Source organism: Dunckerocampus dactyliophorus, chromosome 17 (genome assembly GCF_027744805.1).
Source record: "Dunckerocampus dactyliophorus isolate RoL2022-P2 chromosome 17, RoL_Ddac_1.1, whole genome shotgun sequence".
Taxonomy (NCBI): Eukaryota; Metazoa; Chordata; class Actinopteri; order Syngnathiformes; family Syngnathidae; genus Dunckerocampus; species Dunckerocampus dactyliophorus.
The window spans coordinates 23886528-23905735 of record NC_072835.1 but is presented as its reverse complement, the minus strand read 5'-3'; the positions used below and the strand labels follow the sequence as shown (position 1 = coordinate 23905735).

At 47.8% G+C, this 19208-nt stretch overlaps 1 protein-coding gene across 4 annotated transcripts; it reads right to left on the bottom strand.

Moving 5' to 3' along the window:
* Positions 1 to 5921: 5921 nt before the first annotated feature.
* On the bottom strand, positions 5922 to 14357 carry LOC129170515 (glutamine synthetase-like). 4 transcript variants are annotated; one of them, XM_054758240.1, is made up of 7 exons: positions 14307 to 14357; positions 11095 to 11283; positions 10827 to 10988; positions 10613 to 10759; positions 9498 to 9625; positions 8188 to 8387; positions 5922 to 7715 (listed from the first exon to the last, which is right to left on the bottom strand). In XM_054758240.1, exons 2-7 carry the CDS (start codon positions 11261 to 11263, stop codon positions 7406 to 7408), a joined length of 1116 nt encoding a protein of 371 aa, XP_054614215.1. In that variant the 5' UTR covers positions 11264 to 11283; positions 14307 to 14357; the 3' UTR covers positions 5922 to 7405. The 4 variants fall into 4 exon arrangements, with proteins under 4 accessions (XP_054614215.1, XP_054614214.1, XP_054614213.1 ...); XM_054758239.1 differs by having other exon boundaries at positions 12566 to 14326; XM_054758238.1 differs by having other exon boundaries at positions 11095 to 13569; positions 14307 to 14325.
* Positions 14358 to 19208: the final 4851 nt, after the last annotated feature.

Here is a 19208-nt window from a genome sequence, read left to right as displayed (position 1 = left end):
AAAACGGCCACAAGGTGGCAGAAGTGCGTTTGATAGGAGCTCAGTAAGGATAATGTGAAAAATCACACATGGCAGGAAGCGCGCGGAAGGTTACGTATTGTAGGGAAATTTTAACACATAGTTCAGTTCCAAATGTGAAAATAGTAAATAGTTGGTGTTATATTTGTAAATAAAGTGATATTTTGATGAAAAACAACACCTCTGTAGTGTTGTTTATGTTGGTATAGTTGTTTAGATATTTGAGCTGTCGCAAAAGCAAAACATATTTGTGTCAAAGTGAACGTTATGCTTGAAATGTATCATTTGGCAAAAAGCTGCTTTTCATCCTTTTCTAGTCGGGAACTGATATTTTCCTGAAACGTACCTACAGTATGTTCTACTGCTCAATGCTAAAGAACCAAAAAGACAGAAACAAACTTTTATTTTCTGATGAAGGACGGGAGTCTAATCTTTCTTTTCCATGCTTATATAGCTATAAAACACAATGGTCTGTGTGCCTTGAAAGATCAGTCAAAAAACGGCTAGCATTGAGTGAGTTCATTTGATATGTGGTGTTTTATGGATGTTGATGTTTGGCGACACCTGGCGGACGCAACAATTCATTGAATAATCCACTGATTTTGCTATTCAACACGGCTTGATTGCTACTCGACACGCTTGTGCCTTGGAGACTATGCGTCTGTAAGTAACTCAGCTATATTTATATGATACATGTGTGCAATGTAGTGTTTTACACAGCAGTATTGTTGAGTTAAGTATGCTACTTGTGATGCCAGTTGTGTCTAGCTTGGAGATTGTAGCTGCTGTGCTATCTGAACACATGCTAATGTTCACCTTTTCTTATATGTGGGGTTATGTTGCAGTATATAATGTGTATGTTGATGCTACGTTTATATTTCTGTTTTACAGAAAAAAACTTACAAGAAATGACCTGCCTTGGTCAAAACCCACTGTGCGTGTTTTTAGTACATACTGTAATATCTGTGACTTGTGTTCCTGGGCCTTTAAGGGGCGGGGCTTGGAAAGTGGCGGTGCGACGTCACGAGCGAGAGGTGGGGGTGTTGAGAAGTGTGGGGGAAAGTTGGAGTTGTTGTGGATGTTGGCGTGGGTTGTGGCCTACAGCAGCCCTGGTGTGAATGTGAACTGTTGCAAAGTTCTCCGCTGTGAATAAAGCGATTGAAGTGCATCGGCGACGTGAGTCTCTCCTTCCCCACAACCAGGGGCATTACATTGGTGTCAGAAGTTTCGGTTTCAACCCCGCTGCACGACCGCTGTTGTGGGGGGAGCATGCCCAGTGAGTTCGGCGCTCGACCGAAGGTGAAGGAGGGAGCTGACCAGTGCTTGATTGAAATGCCTGGTGAGTTCGGCGCTCGACCGACGGTGAAAGAGGAAGACGGCGAGTGTGTAATAAGCATGCATGAGACAAAGTTCGCGGAGCACGGACTCCATGACTCCGGCGTTTCCCGCCAAAATGAGAGTGCGGCGGCCATGTTGGAGCTGCGTCAAGACGCGGAGAGGAACAAACATGGCGGCGCCCATCAGCACATGTGGGACCTTATGAAAGCACTGAAATTCTCTGGCAAAGGGAGGTGGGAAGCCTATAAGGCACAGTTTGAGCTTGTGGCTGATGCAGCAGGCTGGACTGAGACGTTGAAGGCGGTGCTGCTGGCATTATCGTTGACAGATGACGCTGCGTCCTGCTTACTGCTGCTGGGCCCGGAAGAGAGGCTTAATTATTGCACGCTAGTGGGCGCACTGCACAGGCGTTTCGGGGTGTGTAATGTTAAAGACACCACACGCTGTGAATTCAAGCACCGTGAGCGTCAGCCAGGTGAGCAGCTTCGTTGCCTCGCCCATGACATCGAGGCCCTGGGTCGGCATGCATATGCAGGGATGCCGGGCTCAATCCAGAGCGAGCTGATTCGTGACCAGTTCGTCCAAGCACTGAGACCAGACGAGCTGCGCCTGCATGTCCAGCTCGCCCACCCCACCACTCTGGATGAGGCCCTTGCGCTCGCCATGGAGAGGGAGATTGCAGCCAAGGGGGCGCTGCAGACGCCGTCCCACCCTGTTTCGGCTGCGATAGTGGCAGAAGGGATGGAGAAAAGGCCGCCGTGGGTGGAGGAACTGGTCTTTGCAGTAATGGCCCGTTCAGCCCAGCGTGAGGAAGGGGGTGACCGACGCATGCGCCCCATGACCTGCTGGGGGTGTGGTCAACCAGGTCACCTGCTGCGCCGCTGCCCCAAGTTGAAAGACGCGTGGGGAAACGGGAAGGGGCCCGTGTAGCCCGGATGGCACGGGCCCTTTCAGTGGTCAACCGGGAACTTCCGCCTGCAGACGCGGGGGTTGCGTGCAGGGACCAGCACACTGACGATACAGCTGTTGTGGCTGTGGGCTGGACGGAGGTGGGAGACCCCTGTCATGTCTGTGTGCAGATTGGAGATGTTGCCTGCACGGCCCTGGTGGATACTGGTTCTTCGGCCACGATAGTAAGGTCTGACATCGTTCCAGTGGGAACCGTTATAGAGCCAACCTTGACAAGGCTGAGAACAGTGACCGGGGAGACAGCCCAGATGAAAGGAAAAGGGAAGTTCAAGTTTGTCCTAGGGGGTCTCTCTAAGTCCTTTGTGGCCTGGGTGGCAGATGTGTGCGACTCATGCATATTAGGCCGGGACTTCCTGAAGGCTGCAAGTTGTGTGGTGGACCTGGGAGCTGCAGTGATTATCCTGCCAGGGGGTCAGCGTGTGAAGCTTATCAGCCCCACTCAACGGACTGCAGCAGCGTCCATTGACACCGCGGTTGCAGACATCGCGGTGCACAGTGAGACCCCATCTGATCCGCACAGGTAGGCGGTGTTATCGTTACCAGAGCAGCCGTCGTTGACAGGGGCAGAGTCCGCTCGCCTGAAGAGGTTCCGTCCCCAGAGGGGGGCGACACCAGAGCAGCCGTCGTTGACAGGGGCAGAGTCCGCTCGCCTGAAGAGGTCCCGTCCCCACAGGGGGGCGACAACAGAGCAGCCGTCGTTGACAGGGGCAGAGTCCGCTCGCCTGAAGAGGTCCCGTCGCCAGAGGGGGGCGACACCAGAGCAGCCAAGAGGGCTTGTGCCCAGCAGGGGGCGACACCACAGCAGCTGGCGAGTAGACGGGTAGAGTTTGCTAGCCCTGAGAGGCTTGGTCCAAAGTGGGGGGCAGTGCCACCCAGCCTGCCTACTGTGGAGGACCGGATGGAGCCAATCTGATCCATCTGGGAAAAGAACTGCACTGGCCTAGATGCTGGTCAGCAAGAGCAGTTGTGGCAAGTGCTGTGGGACTTTAAAGACATTTTTGCCCTCAATGAAAATGAGGTGGGCCTCACGCACCTTGTTGAACACCATATCGACACTGGGGGACGCACGTCCAGTGAAGGTGCGGCCTCGTCGCCTGCCCATGGTCCGGCAGGAGGCGGCTGATAAAGAGATCCAGGCCATGCTTGAGGCGGGGATCATCGAGCCCTCTGACAGTCCGTGGGCGTCAGGCGTTGTGATGGTCCCCAGGAAGAACAGCTCTCGGCCGCGGTTCTGTGTGGACTACAGACCGCTGAATAAGGTTACGAGGAAGGACTGTTACCCGCTTCCTCGGGTTGATGAGACGTTGGACCTGGTGTTTGGGTCCGCGTGGTTCTCATCGCTCGACCTGCGCAGTGGATACTGGCAGGTCCCCCTCACCCCTGAGTCAAGACCAAAGACCGCGTTCTGCACCACCAGGGGGCACTGGCAATTCAAGGTCATGAGTTTTGGACTTTGCAATGCACCAGGGACTTTTGAGCGGCTGATGGACACTGTGCTTGCAAATATTCCCAGGCAGCAGTGTTTAGTGTACCTGGACGATGTCCTCGTCCATGGGAGGTCCTTCCAGGCCGCACTAGATTCCCTGAGGCTAGTGTTGGGGAGGATTGCGGCGGCTGGACTGAAGCTGCATCCTGAGAAGTGCCATTTTATGCGGCGAGAGGTGGCGTTCCTGGGCCACAAGGTGGATGCAAGTGGTATCAGCACACTGGAGGAGAAAGTCAGCGCCATCAGAGACTGGCCGGCCCCGAGAGACCAAAAGCAGCTCAAGAGTTTCTTGGGCCTAGCTTCATATTACCGGAGGTTCGTGAAGGGATTTTCCTGCATCGGTGCACCCTTGTTTCGCCTCCTCCAGAACGGCCAGGCTTTCGCATGGACGCCAGACTGTCAGGAGGCGTTTTCCAACCTCAAGAGGGCCCTCACGAACGCTCCTGTCCTCACCGCTCCAGACCCAGCTTTGCCCTTTGTGCTGGACACGGACGCTAGCAATGTCGGCATGGGGGCGGTGTTATCGCAGGTGGGGCCAGAAGGTGAACAGGTGGTAGCCTACTTCAGCCGAACATTCAATAAAAGTGAGCGGCGCTACTGTGTGACCAGGCGTGAACTGTTGGCTGTTGTGCTGGCTGCACGCCACTTTAAGTACTACCTCTGTGGCGTGCCCTTCACCATTAGAACTGATCATGCAGCACTCCAGTGGTTGATGACCTTCCGAGAACCGGAAGGCCAGGTGGCGCGATGGTTAGAGGAGCTGCAATCCTTCCACTTCAGTGTGATCCATAGAGCAGGTACTCAGCATGCTAACGCTGACGGCCTTTCCCGGCGGCCGTGTGCTGTGGACGGCTGCAGCTACTGCGACCGGCGCGACGCCAGAGAAAAGGAGCTGTGCGGTGATGAAACAGCTGGTGGACCGTCATGCTGCACGCTGGAGGCAGTGGATGCTGCAGAGTGGGCGGTCAAGCAGGAAGAGGACGCCGATCTCAAACCGGTGCGACAGTGGGTCCAGAGTGGCAGGAGGCCAACTTGGGAGAGCGCGATGGGACTGTCGGTTGGCACAAAGGGCCTGTGGAGCAAGTTTGCAGTGCTGCGCATCAAGGATGGCGTGTTGCAGCGTGCTTGGAAGGAGCCAGCGACTGGGGAAGAGAGGTGGCAGGTGGTGGTGCCTGTAGCTCTCAGGGAGGCGGTGCTGAGAGCATGTCATGGAGGCACCGGGTCAGGCCATTTCGGGAGCACAAAGACCCTCAGACGGCTGCGCCAGGGATTCTACTGGGGTCAGCACCGACGAGATGTGGAGGACTTCTGCCGGCGCTGTGACCAGTGTGCAGCGTACAAGGGGCCCCAGGACCAGTCGCACACACCACTCCAGCAGCAAGGGGTCGGGGCGCCTATGGAGAGGGTAGCCGTGGACATTATGGGGCCTTTTCCTGAAACGGACAGAGGGAACAAGTATGTGCTGTGTGCAATGGACTACTTCACTAAATGGCCGGAAGCATATGCGCTGCCAGATCAGGAAGCAGAGACTGTGGCAGATGCGCTCCTGGAAGGCATGTTTAGTCGGTTTGGCACTGCGGACATCCTCCACAGTGACCAGGGCAGGAATTTCGAGTCCAGAGTGTTCGCTGCCCTGTGTGAGCATCTGGATATGCAAAAGACTCGCACCACGCCCCTGCACCCGCAAAGTGATGGCCTAGTGGAGCGGTTTAATCGCACTATGCAGCAGCAGCTGGCCATCCTCACCTCTAACCATCAGCGTGACTGGGACCGGCACATTCCTTTAGTGTTGATGGCCTACCGTTCAGCAGTCCAGAGTTCCACAAGCTGTACTCCTGCCCTGTTGATGTTGGGCCGGGAGATCCGGACACCGGCGGAGTTGGCGTTTGGGAGGCCACCAGGCAGTGCAGAGGACCGGCCGGGACTGGAGTATGCCCGGAAGTTGCAGGATCGGCTGGAAGCGGCGCATGCCTTTGCTCGAGGTCAGCTACAGAAGGCTGGTATGAGGCAGAAGAGGAACCATGATGTGCGCAGCAAGGGGCGTGACTTTCAGCCGGGTGAGCTGGTTTGGGTTTTCACGCCCAAACGGAAAAAAGGACGTTGCCCTAAATTAGACAGTCATTGGGATGGACCGTGCAGGGTGCTAGAGCGGGTGGGGGAAGTAGTCTACAGAGTTGCAGTTCCCCCTAGAGGCAGAAGAGTTGCCCTGCACCGGGACCGGTTGGCACCTTACAGGGGCCGGGATGTTCCCCAGTTCGAGGCAGAGCCTGCTTCACCAGCTGGCTTGGGACGTGGGGTGGACTCAAGTTCACCGGGTCCCACCACAGTTGTTCTTGTTCAGCCGCTGGCGCCAAGGGGAGGCGCACAGGAGTCAAGCCAGGGCCGGCCACAGAGACAGAGGCGGAGGCCGCCAAGGTTTGGGGATTTTGTTGTTGACCCCTCGGGGCGAGGGGTTTATTAAAGAGGGGGGCAGTGTAATATCTGTGACTTGTGTTCCTGGGCCTTTAAGGGGCGGGGCTTGGAAAGTGGCGGTGCGACGTCACGAGCAAGAGGTGGGGGTGTTGAGAAGTGTGGGGGAAAGTTGGAGTTGTTGTGGATGTTGGCGTGGGTTGTGGCCTACAGCAGCCCTGTTGTGAATGTGAACTGTTGCAAAGTTCTCCACTGTGAATAAAGCGATTGAAGTGCATCGGCGACGTGAGTCTCTCCTTCCCCACAACCAGGGGCATTACAATACGTTTTTTTTGGGGAGGCCACGGCTACCACATTTTTCTGAAAATGCTGGGAGGGAGAATAAATTGAATATTAAATATGCATTATTTAATCAACAACTTAAAAAAAAAACAGATATCCGGTCATCACTACTTTAGCAGGCTGAAGCTGAACACACATGCAGCCATCTTGGTGATGGTGAACAAAGTCAACACCGCCCTCTGGTGGGCATTTAAAGTACTGCAATCCTTGAAAATGTGCTTTTTTTTGTTACCACACCAGGACATGTCATTATATAAGCATCATTTATAATTATACGATTGTTTAATATTATGTATTTTAAGTATTTTTTCATGCCTTTTTTTATCCATCCATTCATTTTCTATGCCACTTCTCCTCTTTAGGGTCGCGGGGGCATGCTGGAGCCTATCCCAGCTGACTTTTTGAATGATTGTATTGGATCAGGTGTATGCCACATTTGTTGTGTGCATGGGGATTCAACAACCTCGACAGTGATCATTCATATCATCCAGGATCATTTCTGATATCACCGCTATTTCACAATGCACGGGTTAATATGTGTGCCCTGATTTCACAGCAAAAAAAGGTTTTTGTTTCATATTTTGGAAGTAGGCAATCAGGGACACGTAAATGCTACCTGAGGGTATTCATATTAATTCTATATAACGTGTTTTTTTCATGTAATACACACAACCATAGTCCAACAACCGCGTGTACTTTTAGACACAGATCACACCAAATCACGCTTTAAAAACGATAGTTAATAAATGATGTGAGAAGAAGTATACCAAAATGATATTATGTAATATTGTGTTAAATGCCAGAAGAGAAGATGACAGGCTAGGTGAGAATCGGCCGCCTCGTCTAACTGCCCTTGACTTGCTCCACGTCATCCAGCAGGCAGGTGCGCGCTATGGCTTCGGTCACAAGGTACGGGTCGCAGTTTGCTGCGGGGCGGCGGTCCTCGAAGTAGCCTTTCTTGTCTTGGCCCACCTGGCGAGGAATGCGGATGCTGGCGGCTCGGTTGGCGACCCCGGCGGAGAATTCGTTGACATTGGAGGTCTCGTGACGACCCGTGAGGCGTCTCAAGTTGTCCTGGCCCCCGTGCGCATCGTACACCTTGATGTGCTCCATGTGTCTTTTGCTCAGCCTCTCGATGGCCTGCTCGATGTATCTGTCATCAGAAGGGACGTGGAAAATTGCTTGCGCTGCAAAACGGGACGCTTTAGAGCAGGGGTCTCAAACTCAATTTACCAGGGGGCCACTGGAGGTAGAGTCTGGGTGAGGCTGGGCCTCATCAAGTATTGGGAGTAAGGCTCACGATAAAGATAATATCAATAACGATATCAGGTATACTGCAAGAAACACGTCTAATTTTGGTTATTATCAAGAAAAAATGAAAGTTGCTAGATATCAACTCTTAAATTAAACTTTCATTTAAGAGCTGATATCGAGCAACCCTGTGAGCATCATTGACTTAATTTAGATCTTGCGGGCCGCATTTACAGTAGTCTTTCCTATCAAGTCGCGGGCCGCAAAATGTGACTTAGCGGGCCGCAAAAAAGTTTGAGACTCCTGCTTTAGAGTAACAGGAAGTCAAACTGTACGTCCAGGCTTTGCCAAATGACCGAGTATTGTTTACTCACTGCAGTCCTCCTTCTTCCCTCATCTGCTCGGTGCTGACGTTGGTGTGTGCCCCAGAGCCGTTCCAGTTTCCCTTCATGGGTTTGGGGTCCAGTGTTGCGATGACCCCAAAGTCTTCGCACACACGGTGCAGCAGGAAGCGCGCAACCCACAGCTCATCCCCCATCTCAATACCCTCGCAGGGGCCCACCTGGAACTCCCACTGAAAACAACAGAATGAACCTCATTGACACAGTGTCCGTGTCAAGGGGCACTGTGCCTTTTTGCACATTTCACACGTTTGTTTTCTCTGCTTCAAAGTGTAAATCATTTGTTTAGTTGATGTTAACGTCAATAGAAAGTAGTTAGATGGCGCTATCCGCAGGGGAAAAGCCTGTATGATTGTTACTTCACGTGTAAAACGGAACTTAACATGTGTTTATACTGTAACTCTGATAGGCCTATTATAGGGTTTAGCGCAGGGGGGTCCAAAGTGCTGCCCAGGGGCCATTTGTGGCGCACAACTGTTCTTTTATTGGCCCGTGGCACATTCTAAAGATAGAATTCAACAACAACAAAAAAAACAGAGGCACAAATAAAAAAAAAAAAAAGTCAGCAGTAATTTTTCAAGAATAAAATCTGAATATTAAAAAAAAAGTTGCAATCATAGTTTTAGGAGAATAACGTAATATGAGGAAAAAGAAAGGCATTTTCATAGCATCACGTTGATATAATAAAGAAAAAAAGGTGTTATTTTAAAGTTACAATATGGGAATAAAGTCAATATTATGAGTAAAAAATGTAGTTAGGGAAAAAAATAAAAACTTTGATAATAAATCATTTAAATTGGATTGGAAAAACAGGTGTGATTTGATGAGAATAAAGTCAAAATATGAAGAGAAAAAGGTTGTATTTTAACCGGAAAAAAAGTTGCAATTTTATGAGAATAAACTTGTAATATGAAGAAAAAGTGTCATTTTAGTAGCAAAGAGCTGAATTATTGAAGACAAAATGTGTTAAACAACAAAAATAACATAAATGGAAAGATGAACAGTAATTTTACAAGAGCATAAAGTGAAAATATCAACAGAAAAAAAGTCATAATTTCAAAATAAGGTAATATGAGGAAAAATATGAATTAAATATCATATTAAAGCAAACAAGAAAGAATGAATATGGGAATAAAGTCCTAATATTACAAGAATTATGGCAATAAAATCCTAATATGATGGGATTATCAGGCATTTGAGCACAATGGTCTTGTTGTACGCTGGCCCTGTCTTTCTTAACCACATCCAGTACATCTACACAGCCAATGTTTCTCCGCTCTTACTTGGGATGGCATCACTTCCGCATTGGTTCCAAAGATTTTGATCCCTGCGTAGAGACACGCCTTGTAGTGACACTCCACAATGTCCCGTCCAATGGCTTTGTCTGTCCCCACCGCGCAGTAGTAGGGACCTTTAAAGAAGGATGGTTGGATGGATGGATAGATAAATGTATGGATGTTTGTTGCAAAACTCTCCAGAAGGTCAGCAATATCTGCGGTTAAGCCTGATCTAGTTTGGTCAAGGAAGATCTATTAAAGGGGACCTATTATACTCTTGTATTGGGTCGTGGACTCACACCACACCACTCACACCATAACCCACACAGGAAGCTTTCTGCACCTCTTCCTGCAGTGTTTCCTCCCTCCCGCCCAAACGGTCTGTGTAATTTACTCCACCCCCGGCCGCCTTCCAGCCCGCTCCGCTGTGATCGGTCCAACTCCCGAGCGCTCCCGAGGAATTCCGGACAGCTGCCGAACCCCTTTTGTCCGATTACTTACACAAAATTGTTGCTTACAGCTTACTCTTGTGACTTTTCAACACAACCAAGTAACGTTGGAAAGGCGTTGGACTTCAGCAACAAATTGGCGGATAGTCCGGCGTCGTATTGGCCCGTGTTCACAAAACAGTCCCGTGTGAAGCGCCGTTGACAGATGAGCATATTTTCCTCTTGCTGGCCAGGAATCAGCAACTCCAACCACTCCTGCCTGATGCTCGCCTCTTTAGGGACACCCCAACAAGCACTTCCTGGGAGCCATTGCTCGATGTGCTCACACCATGGACAGAGCGAAGCAGGGCGCGGGTGCTGGGCATGCCCATACAAGGAAGTCCAGGTTGCAGTGACTCCACTGAGCCGTCCAAAACTGCTTTCAGGTCTCGCTTCCAAATGCGCAAACCTCATTATCTGCCACGATGGCAACGTTTAACACGACAATACGACATTGTAACAACGTTTACAGGTCAGAAAAGAGGAAAAGCATAATAGGTCCCCTTTAAGCCTTTTATTAAACCTGTGGGGTGACATAAAACAAAACAACACACTTGCCGTCTGACTGACCTGAGGTTTTTGCAAAGAAGACAAGGCAAGACAAGAGTGTACTGCATATAGTAATGTACTGACCTTGGGGTGCTGGGAATCCATTTTGGGGCCAACCAAACGGATGTCCATCCGTTCCTAAGAGCGTGTATTCCTGCTCTATGCCAAACCATATCTTGTGCTCTTTGACCTGGTCCATCACTTTCTTGCAGCTCGTTCTATGGTTTGTTTCTAAACAAATCAAACACACTTGCAGAGCTCCTCTTCCGGGGTGCGAGAATGCGCCAAAAAAAGGTACCTGCAGGAAGGCGGTTGTATCGAAGGACTTCGCAGAGAACCAGTTTGTTGGGGTCACGGGTAAATGGATCTCGGAACATGCGCACCGGTATGAGGTACATGTCACTGTCGGAGTCTTTGGACTGGGATGTGCTTGACCCATCAAAGTTCCACTCAGGAATATCTAACGATTGCATGCAAGAGATAATGTTTTTTTTTCCTTTTAGCACGACATATTTAGATGCCTTCTGCATGGAAAACAAAAGTGAAGACGTAAAGAGAGTACTCACTTTCTACACTTTTCGGTTCAGTGTCGAGGGTCCGGGTTTTGTTGCGAAGTCCCTCTCCGGTGCCGTCGATCCAGATATAAGTCACCTGACATTTGTCTCCCTGAGACAGGCTCATATAGTGCTCCCGTGCAGCCTTGATAAAGCGGGAGCTGACCGACACGGATGCCATGTTTGCCTAGGATGAGCGTCCTACGGAGTGGGAGGCTGTATTCATTGCAACCCTTTGTTATTCGAGTTAAACGGTCCCTGACATGAATCAGCTTTGCTTAAATATGTTGTTTTTGTTTGTCAGTATGTTGGATATGACGAACTTGCTCTCGCAGTTCAGCCTCATTCCGGACGTGACATCATCGGGGTGTGACACCTTTCCACCAGAGTACACAAACGCTTGTTGAGGTAGATTGTCGACTTGGTTCGGTATCGTTTTCATCTAAATAATAGTCATGCCGAAGCGTTGACAACCAGAGATCGATGGACGCCCACCTCCAGTTCTGTTCTTTGCAGTGATCATTTCACTGACGACTGCTATGAAGGAACACCTTTACAAGAAGCGTTTGGCTTGAAAGTACAGTATAAACGTATTTTGAAAAAGGATACTATTCCGCCGGTACACAGGAAAAGAAAAGACGAGAAGAATGACATCAAAGTTGCCACAGAATGTCTTGGTCACATAATGTTTTTAAACACTATTCCATGATAGCAACAAGGCTGTAAAACATTATACATGTTATATAAACATCGTTTCACAGCCATATGTATGTTTACTGTGGGGACGGCGACAAAATATAAAGTAAATCAGGCTTTAAAGACCCCTTTATGCTCATTAGGAAGCCAATCTAAAACAATAATTGAAGGATAAGCAACGCCAGAGTCATTTACACTCTGTAAACCATACAGTTTTACTGTACAGGTCCGTGTGTACTTAGACTTGCATGGCTTAATCTTTGAGACAAGCACATGCTACTGGCACGATCAACCAGGTAGACTCGCGCCGCGTCGTGGGGATGGACGGGTGTGTGGTTTGGTGTTTTGAAAGCGACCAATCTTCATCTCCATGTCTTAAGGCTTAAGTCCGTGTTCTGGAAGTTCTCTATTTCTCTTTTTCATCACTGAATGTTTCTCCCTTCTTGTCTCCCCGAAAACTATTGACACATAACTCAAACCTTGGCTACAATCACTGTAAACATCCTCCGTCTCGTACACCGCTCTGCTTGTGTAGCTAAGTGATAGTACTCCGATGGCGTCACTTCTGGAAATGAGATTGAACTGTGAGAGCTCAATCAATCAATCAATCAGTATTTATTTGTATGGTGCCTTACCAACAGCCAACCAGTTTACAAAGTGCTTTACACAACGTCATGAAAACAGAAATAAGATACGTGTATGCAGCAGCACAGACAACATACTGTAATTTAAACTCAGACTATGTTTGAGTAGCTGTGGTTTAAGAAGTGATAGTTCAGTTATAGACCGTAGACCAGGTGGAAGTGAGATCCAGAGCCCAGGAGCAGACACAGCAAATGAGCGATCTCCCCATTTCCTACATCTTGGACGTCGGGACCACGAGAGTAACCTGCTCGGAGGAGTGCACCGCCCTGACTGGCTGGTAAACAGTCTGCGGGTCGGACAGGTAGGATGGAGTGAAACCATTAAAAGATAGTTGTAGTACATCAAGAGTGACTTACCCCACCACTGGGTCCCGCGTGTCCGGTTCTGGTTGGATTTACGTGAGTTGCTGGATCATTTAAGTGAAGAGTTTGGCTTCTTAAAACAATATGCGTTCAAAAGAGTGTCTCCTCGAAAAAAATCGCTTGGCATTATATTTGTTTGCCGCCATATTCCTGCACGCTGTCGCTTCTCCGTTCTTGCGTATGTGATGAAGACGCTCGCATCATCTCCACAAAGCGATTTGTGAGGTCAGATTTTTTTTCGAGGAGGCATTTTTATGATGCAAATGTATGACCCTTTTGAACAAGCCTTTATTGTTTTGAGAAGCTAAGCGGGTATACGTACCTCGTCTCGGAAATCCGACCAGAACTGGACTCGTGGGACAAAATGTGGGGGGGGTACTGTCGATGTACTACACCGCTGATGGGGATACAACTTCATGTCAAAAAATCCCAACTATCCCTTTAATGGCCTGGACCACAAACAGAAACAGGTTAAAATCCACCCTGAAGCCAAGTGGCAGCCAGTGTAGAGAGAAGAGAATGGGGGTAACATGGCCGTGTTTTGAGGCGCTGGTGAGGAGGCGAGCAGCAGCATTTGTACCAGCTGACGTCTGCGGAGAAGGGATTGATTTTGTCCAATATCGAGGGCGTTGCAGTCGTCGATCCTGGAACTGATGAAGGCTTTTTCAAGGTCAGCACGGGACAGAAAAGGTGCCTAAGCTGGAAGAAAGCGGCTTTCACAGCAGCCTTCACCTGTTGTCACCTTTCAGGCCGGAGTCAGCAGTGACACCCGTGCTGCTAACGTCTGGAGGGAAGTGAAGTGAGCCAGCGCGCCGTCAACTATAAATGTCATTTTTGCAAATTTACCCTTCGCTTTCAAAAATTGAAAAATGTAGAACATAATTCCAAACAATCTATAACAGGGGTGTCCAAAGTGTGGCCCGGGGGCCATTTGCTGCACACGGCTGTGATTTTATCAGCCCGCAGCACAGTCTAAAAATGTAATTTAACAAGGAAATAAAAAAACAACAACAACAGCTGCAAAAATGGGAAAATCAAACAAAAGTCCAAATATTAAGAGAAGAGTTGTTATCTAGCAAGGTAAAAAAGCCATCATTTCACAAGAATAAAGTCATCATATGAGGAAAAATGTCATTTTAGTTGCATGAAGTTGAAATATTAAAGAAAAAAAAGTTTTAAAAGTCAAAAACAATGAATAAAGTTGTAAGTTTGGGGGAAAATCTATAACATGGGAATAAAGTCAAAATATTAGGAAAAGAAAGTGCATACATGCACGTGTTGGTTCACAAAGTACCAAAGTGGCCCCTGCATCCTTTCATTTTTTAGTATGTGGCCCTCACTGGAAAAAGTTTGGACACCCCTGATCTATAACATACCTAAGCAAAGTTGGTAAAGGGACCAACATGTGAAGCTTCTCAATATTGCTTAACAGCATTTCGGTTTGAACCACACATGAAAACCTGAGAACTGCAAAATTACCAGTATTGCACATTCATAGCGATAAGCATGTCAACCACTTACGCTGTCGGAGGTGGCTGGTACGGCGTGGTGAAGCGTCTGCAGACAGCTCGGTGTCGGGACAGGGCAAAACCTGTTTGCGGTATTTAAGTGGAATGCAAATGACGGGGATGTCTCAGACCCAACTGTAATTCCAGTCATGTTTTCTTGGGCAGGGTATGGCATCATGCGCTATGGAAAGCAATGATGCACCAGGCTCTCATGCTACACCAATGAAATGGAAATAAATCACACGGTGAGGTGAAACTCCCAAGAGAAATCTACCTGAATAATGCCACCTGCTACTGACTTGTTAAGCTGAGTCGCAGGTTTGCAGCTCAGTGAGCACGATTCCATGTCCGATGATGAAAATTCATCCCCTGCGGATGTTCCCATATTACCATGTTTTCATTGGGAAAGAAAAGATGGTGGGGCTTGTGGGAACCTTATTAAGCAACGGAAACAAGAACAAAGTAAAACAAAGGAGTAAAAACCGACAGAAACGTCGTCAGTGACGTCTGATTGGGTGAGGCAACAAAACCCAATAATGATAACATCAAATAATGATTGGCATTTGTCCATTGAACTGTGTTATACATGTGTTTCCAATAGCTTTTAACATTTTCTGAAGTAAAAATGACTTAATTTGCACATTTCCTGATCAAATGCAGCAAGGGTGTCCAAAGTGCGTTTTTTTTCATTGGTTCCAAAAATATCATTTAATTAGAAAACAAACTAAGTAAAAAAATCCAAAATCCGTTTCTAAAAGTCATAATATTATGCAGCGATACCAGGGTATGTGAAGTGGTGACGCCCCGTGATTGGTAAGTGCTATGGTAGGTGTCTTCTGTGCCTCACGCAGATGCACTACACTTGAGTACCACCTGGTGGCTCAAATGGGACATGACGCAGTGATGGCTGAATGATAAACGTATTGATAACACGGTCTGAAAAAGGGTTGAAATGATTGATTATTGTTGACAATTTATCGACCAGCATAATTTGTTTCGGTGACAGGCCGAGTGGGGCTCAACTGGGCCGAGCTTGAGCCAAAAGCCGTAAGCCGTGTGAAACGGAGGACGGTGGTCAGCCGCCCATGCATCGCAGAGCAGCAAAGAGCTTAAGTCACAGTCACTAAACCGGTTGTGTATGTTTCGGTTGTTGTTTGTGGGAAACTTTCCCTCCCTCTTTGCCATGTTTGCAATGTTTGGTGGGGAGCGTCATGAAGGATGATGGGCTAAACTCTTACCTTTTTGTACTCTTTATTTTCTTCTCGATGGTGGAAAATAAATAAGTTCTTATGCGAGTTTTAAAGAGAGCACAAGTTTCTGGCCAACATCTGCAAGCTAACTAGCCACCTCGCTGACTCAGGAACGATCTGTGATGATTCTGTGACGTCCTGTATGGGTTCTTGCCCTGACAGCAACAAACAACAACAATGTCGCTCAACTTGCCGCTCTACAGTGACGCCTTCCAAGCACGGTATGTTGTGGATGTTGCGTTCCGCACACGCCCTCTCGGGCTCTGTGGTTGCTTACCTGCACCACCTGTTTCCACACTCAGTAAAAACATGGAGCCAGCAAGTTCACTCCCAAATACGCCACAGTTGAACCCTGCCACTTCCCGCTACGACCTCCGCGGCTTCACTCTGTCACGTTATTTCCAAATATATTCTTTAAAAAGAAGTCATATTGTGGTTCCTCGCTATTTTACGTGAAATGAAGCCTTTTCAGGCATAAAAGTGTCTAAATGAACTCAATTGCAAACACAGTCATCCCTCGTTTATCGCGGTTCATTGGTTCCAGACCTGACCACAGTAAGTGAATTTCCAAGGAGTAAGGTTGAATATTAATGAGGGATGTCCGATTTTGGCGTTTTTGCTGAAATCCGAGATTGTCCAACTCTCCATTTCCGATAGCGATAGTGATATGATTAGCATGGCATATCTCCTGTTGTGGAATGAACACGTCGTGGTGACCCACAATATCCTTCTAGACGCTCACCAAGTATCCTTCCGCTTGCGGGTCATGAGGTTGTCGTAGCCACTTAGCTGTTGCCCTTGCCGTGGGTGGGTGTGTCAGCTGACGGCGGCTGCGGGCCGGCGAGTTGGCTGGCATCGGTGCTGTTCCGGCTGCGAGGAGTGGCGCAGGACATGACCGGGTGTTTCCGCGTGGATGTTTTTTTAATCGGTTTTCATTAGAGGGAAAAACCCGATAGCGATATCTACCAATATTACATTTTATGCCAATATCGGGCCGATCATATCGGTGGGTCGATATTATTGGGCATCCCTAATATTAATAAACCAAATATTTTCTGAGTTAAAGCATAGAAAATCTATTTCTGACTTTCTAAATACGGGTTTGAACATGATTAGAGCATTGTATACATGAAATAAACTTTTACACTCTTATTATTCTTTGTTGTCATCACATTGAGTAGGCGACAGGATCTCTGTATGGACGGCCGCCGCTAGCATAGCAAGCTAACTAGTTAGCCTCACCAATTTATTCTAAACTCAAGAAAGTGTTGCAAACGAAGTGGGGAAGATGGACAAAGGAGACAAAAACTTACCACTTCCACACGGAACGAGAGGACAACCTAGTTTTCTGCATGTGGGCTGGGCTCTGCTGGCCCAGTAGCCAGTCTCCGTGCAGCGTGAAAGGTCATTTAGCGCCCAGGGACCAGAATACTCCACACATCTTGTCTTTCAACACTGTGCACTACAAATGGGCCACAGTCAACCACTCACACAACATCATTTATTCATTTGGTATTTTTTGAAAAAAACACGATATTGTGAGGGATACTGCGATATGGCGAGGGACGGCTGTACAAGGCGTTCCGAAGGCATGCTGCACTCCCGCATCCAAAGACAAAGAAAGGCCCGCGTCGGCGTATCGGGGTTTCCAGGTCCGCTTAGTCCAAGTCCAGTCCACTTCTCTGAACGCTCGTCGCTTGTTTCTCTCTTGAGACCCGGCAACACTGACATCATCATCGTCATCAAACCAGTTGTTAGGTTTGTGCGGGGGCGTCCAAAGTGCGGCCCGGGGGCCATATGCAGCCCACAGCTTGTTTTTGGTTTGGCCCGCGGCACACTGGGGAAAAAAAAGTCAAAATGGGGAAAATAAAGCAAAAAGAGAAGAAGCTGAAATGATGACGCTAATAATAAAACAAAGCGTCTTTTGATGTGTGTTTTGTTTTATGAAATCCATAAGAATCGGGCAGTCTTCCACTAAGGACTTTCATTGTCCAATCGGATTTGTTGTTGTTACTTGACTAATAATTGACTATTATTCAGGTGTGTCCCATTACACGCAGTCACCAGCTGTCTCTTTTTATCTGTTTTTAGATCTTTAGAACGAGTGTTGATGTGTTCATGTCGCACATAACGATTGTGGGTGACTGGCAAAATTCCCTCCCCCAAAAAAGTACGCTTTTCCTTTTTGTGATTGTGGTTGTGGTTGTGGTTGTGATTGTGGTTGTGGTTATGATTGTGGTTGTGATTGTGGTTGTGATTGTGGTTGTGGTTGTGATTGTGGTTGTGGTTGTGGTTGTGGCTGTGATTGTGGTTGTGATTGTGGTTGTGGTGATTGTGATTGTGGTGATTGTGATTGTGGTTGTGGTGATTGTGATTGTGGTTGTGATTGTGGTTGTGATTGTGGTGATTGTGATTGTGACTGTGGTTGTGGTGATTGTGATTGTGGTTGTGATTGTGGTTGTGATTGTGGTTGTGATTGTGGTTGTGATTGTGGTGATTGTGATTGTGACTGTGGTTGTGGTGATTGTGATTGTGGTTGTGGTTGTGATTGTGGTTGTGATTGTGGTTGTGGTTGTGATTGTGGTTGTGGTGATTGTGGTTGTGATTGTGGTTGTGATTGTGATTGTGGTTGTGATTGTGGTTGTGGTTGTGATTGTGGTTGTGGTTATGATTGTGGTTGTGATTGTGGTTGTGGTTGTGATTGTGATTGTGGTTGTGGTTGTGGTTGTGATTGTGGTTGTGATTGTGGTTGTGATTGTGATTGTGGTAGTGGTTGTGATTGTGGTTGTGATTGTGGTGATTGTGATTGCGGTAGTGGTTGTGATTGTGATTGTGGTTGTGGTTGTGATTGTGGTTGTGGTGATTGTGATTGTGGTTGTGATTGTGGTTGTGATTGTGGTGATTGTGATTGTGACTGTGGTTGTGGTGATTGTGGTTGTGATTGTGGTTGTGGTTGTGATTGTGGTTGTGATTGTGGTTGTGGTGATTGTGATTGTGATTGTGGTTGTGATTGTGATTGTGGTTGTGATTGTGGTTGTGGTTGTGATTGTGGTTGTGGTTGTGATTGTGGTTGTGGTTGTGGTTGTGATTGTGGTTGTGATTGTGGTTGTGATTGTGGTTGTGATTGTGGTTGTGATTGTGGTTGTGATTGTGGTGATTGTGATTGTGGTAGTGGTTGTGATTGTGGTTGTGATTGTGGTTGTGGTTGTGATTGTGGTTGTGGTGATTGTGATTGTGGTGATTGTGATTGTGGTTGTGGTGATTGTGATTGTGGTTGTGATTGTGGTGATTGTGATTGTGACTGTGGTTGTGGTGATTGTGGTTGTGATTGTGGTTGTGATTGTGGTTGTGATTGTGGTTGTGATTGTGGTAGTGGTTGTGATTGTGGTTGTGATTGTGGTGATTGTGATTGTGGTAGTGATTGTGGTTGTGATTGTGGTTGTGGTTGTGATTGTGGTTGTGATTGTGGTTGTGATTGTGGTTGTGGTTGTGGTTGTGATTGTGGTTGTGATTGTGGTTGTGATTGATTGTGGTAGTGGTTGTGATTGTGGTTGTGATTGTGGTGATTGTGATTGTGGTAGTGGTTGTGATTGTGGTTGTGGTTGTGATTGTGGTTGTGGTTGTGATTGTGGTTGTGATTGTGGTTGTGATTGTGGTTGTGGTTG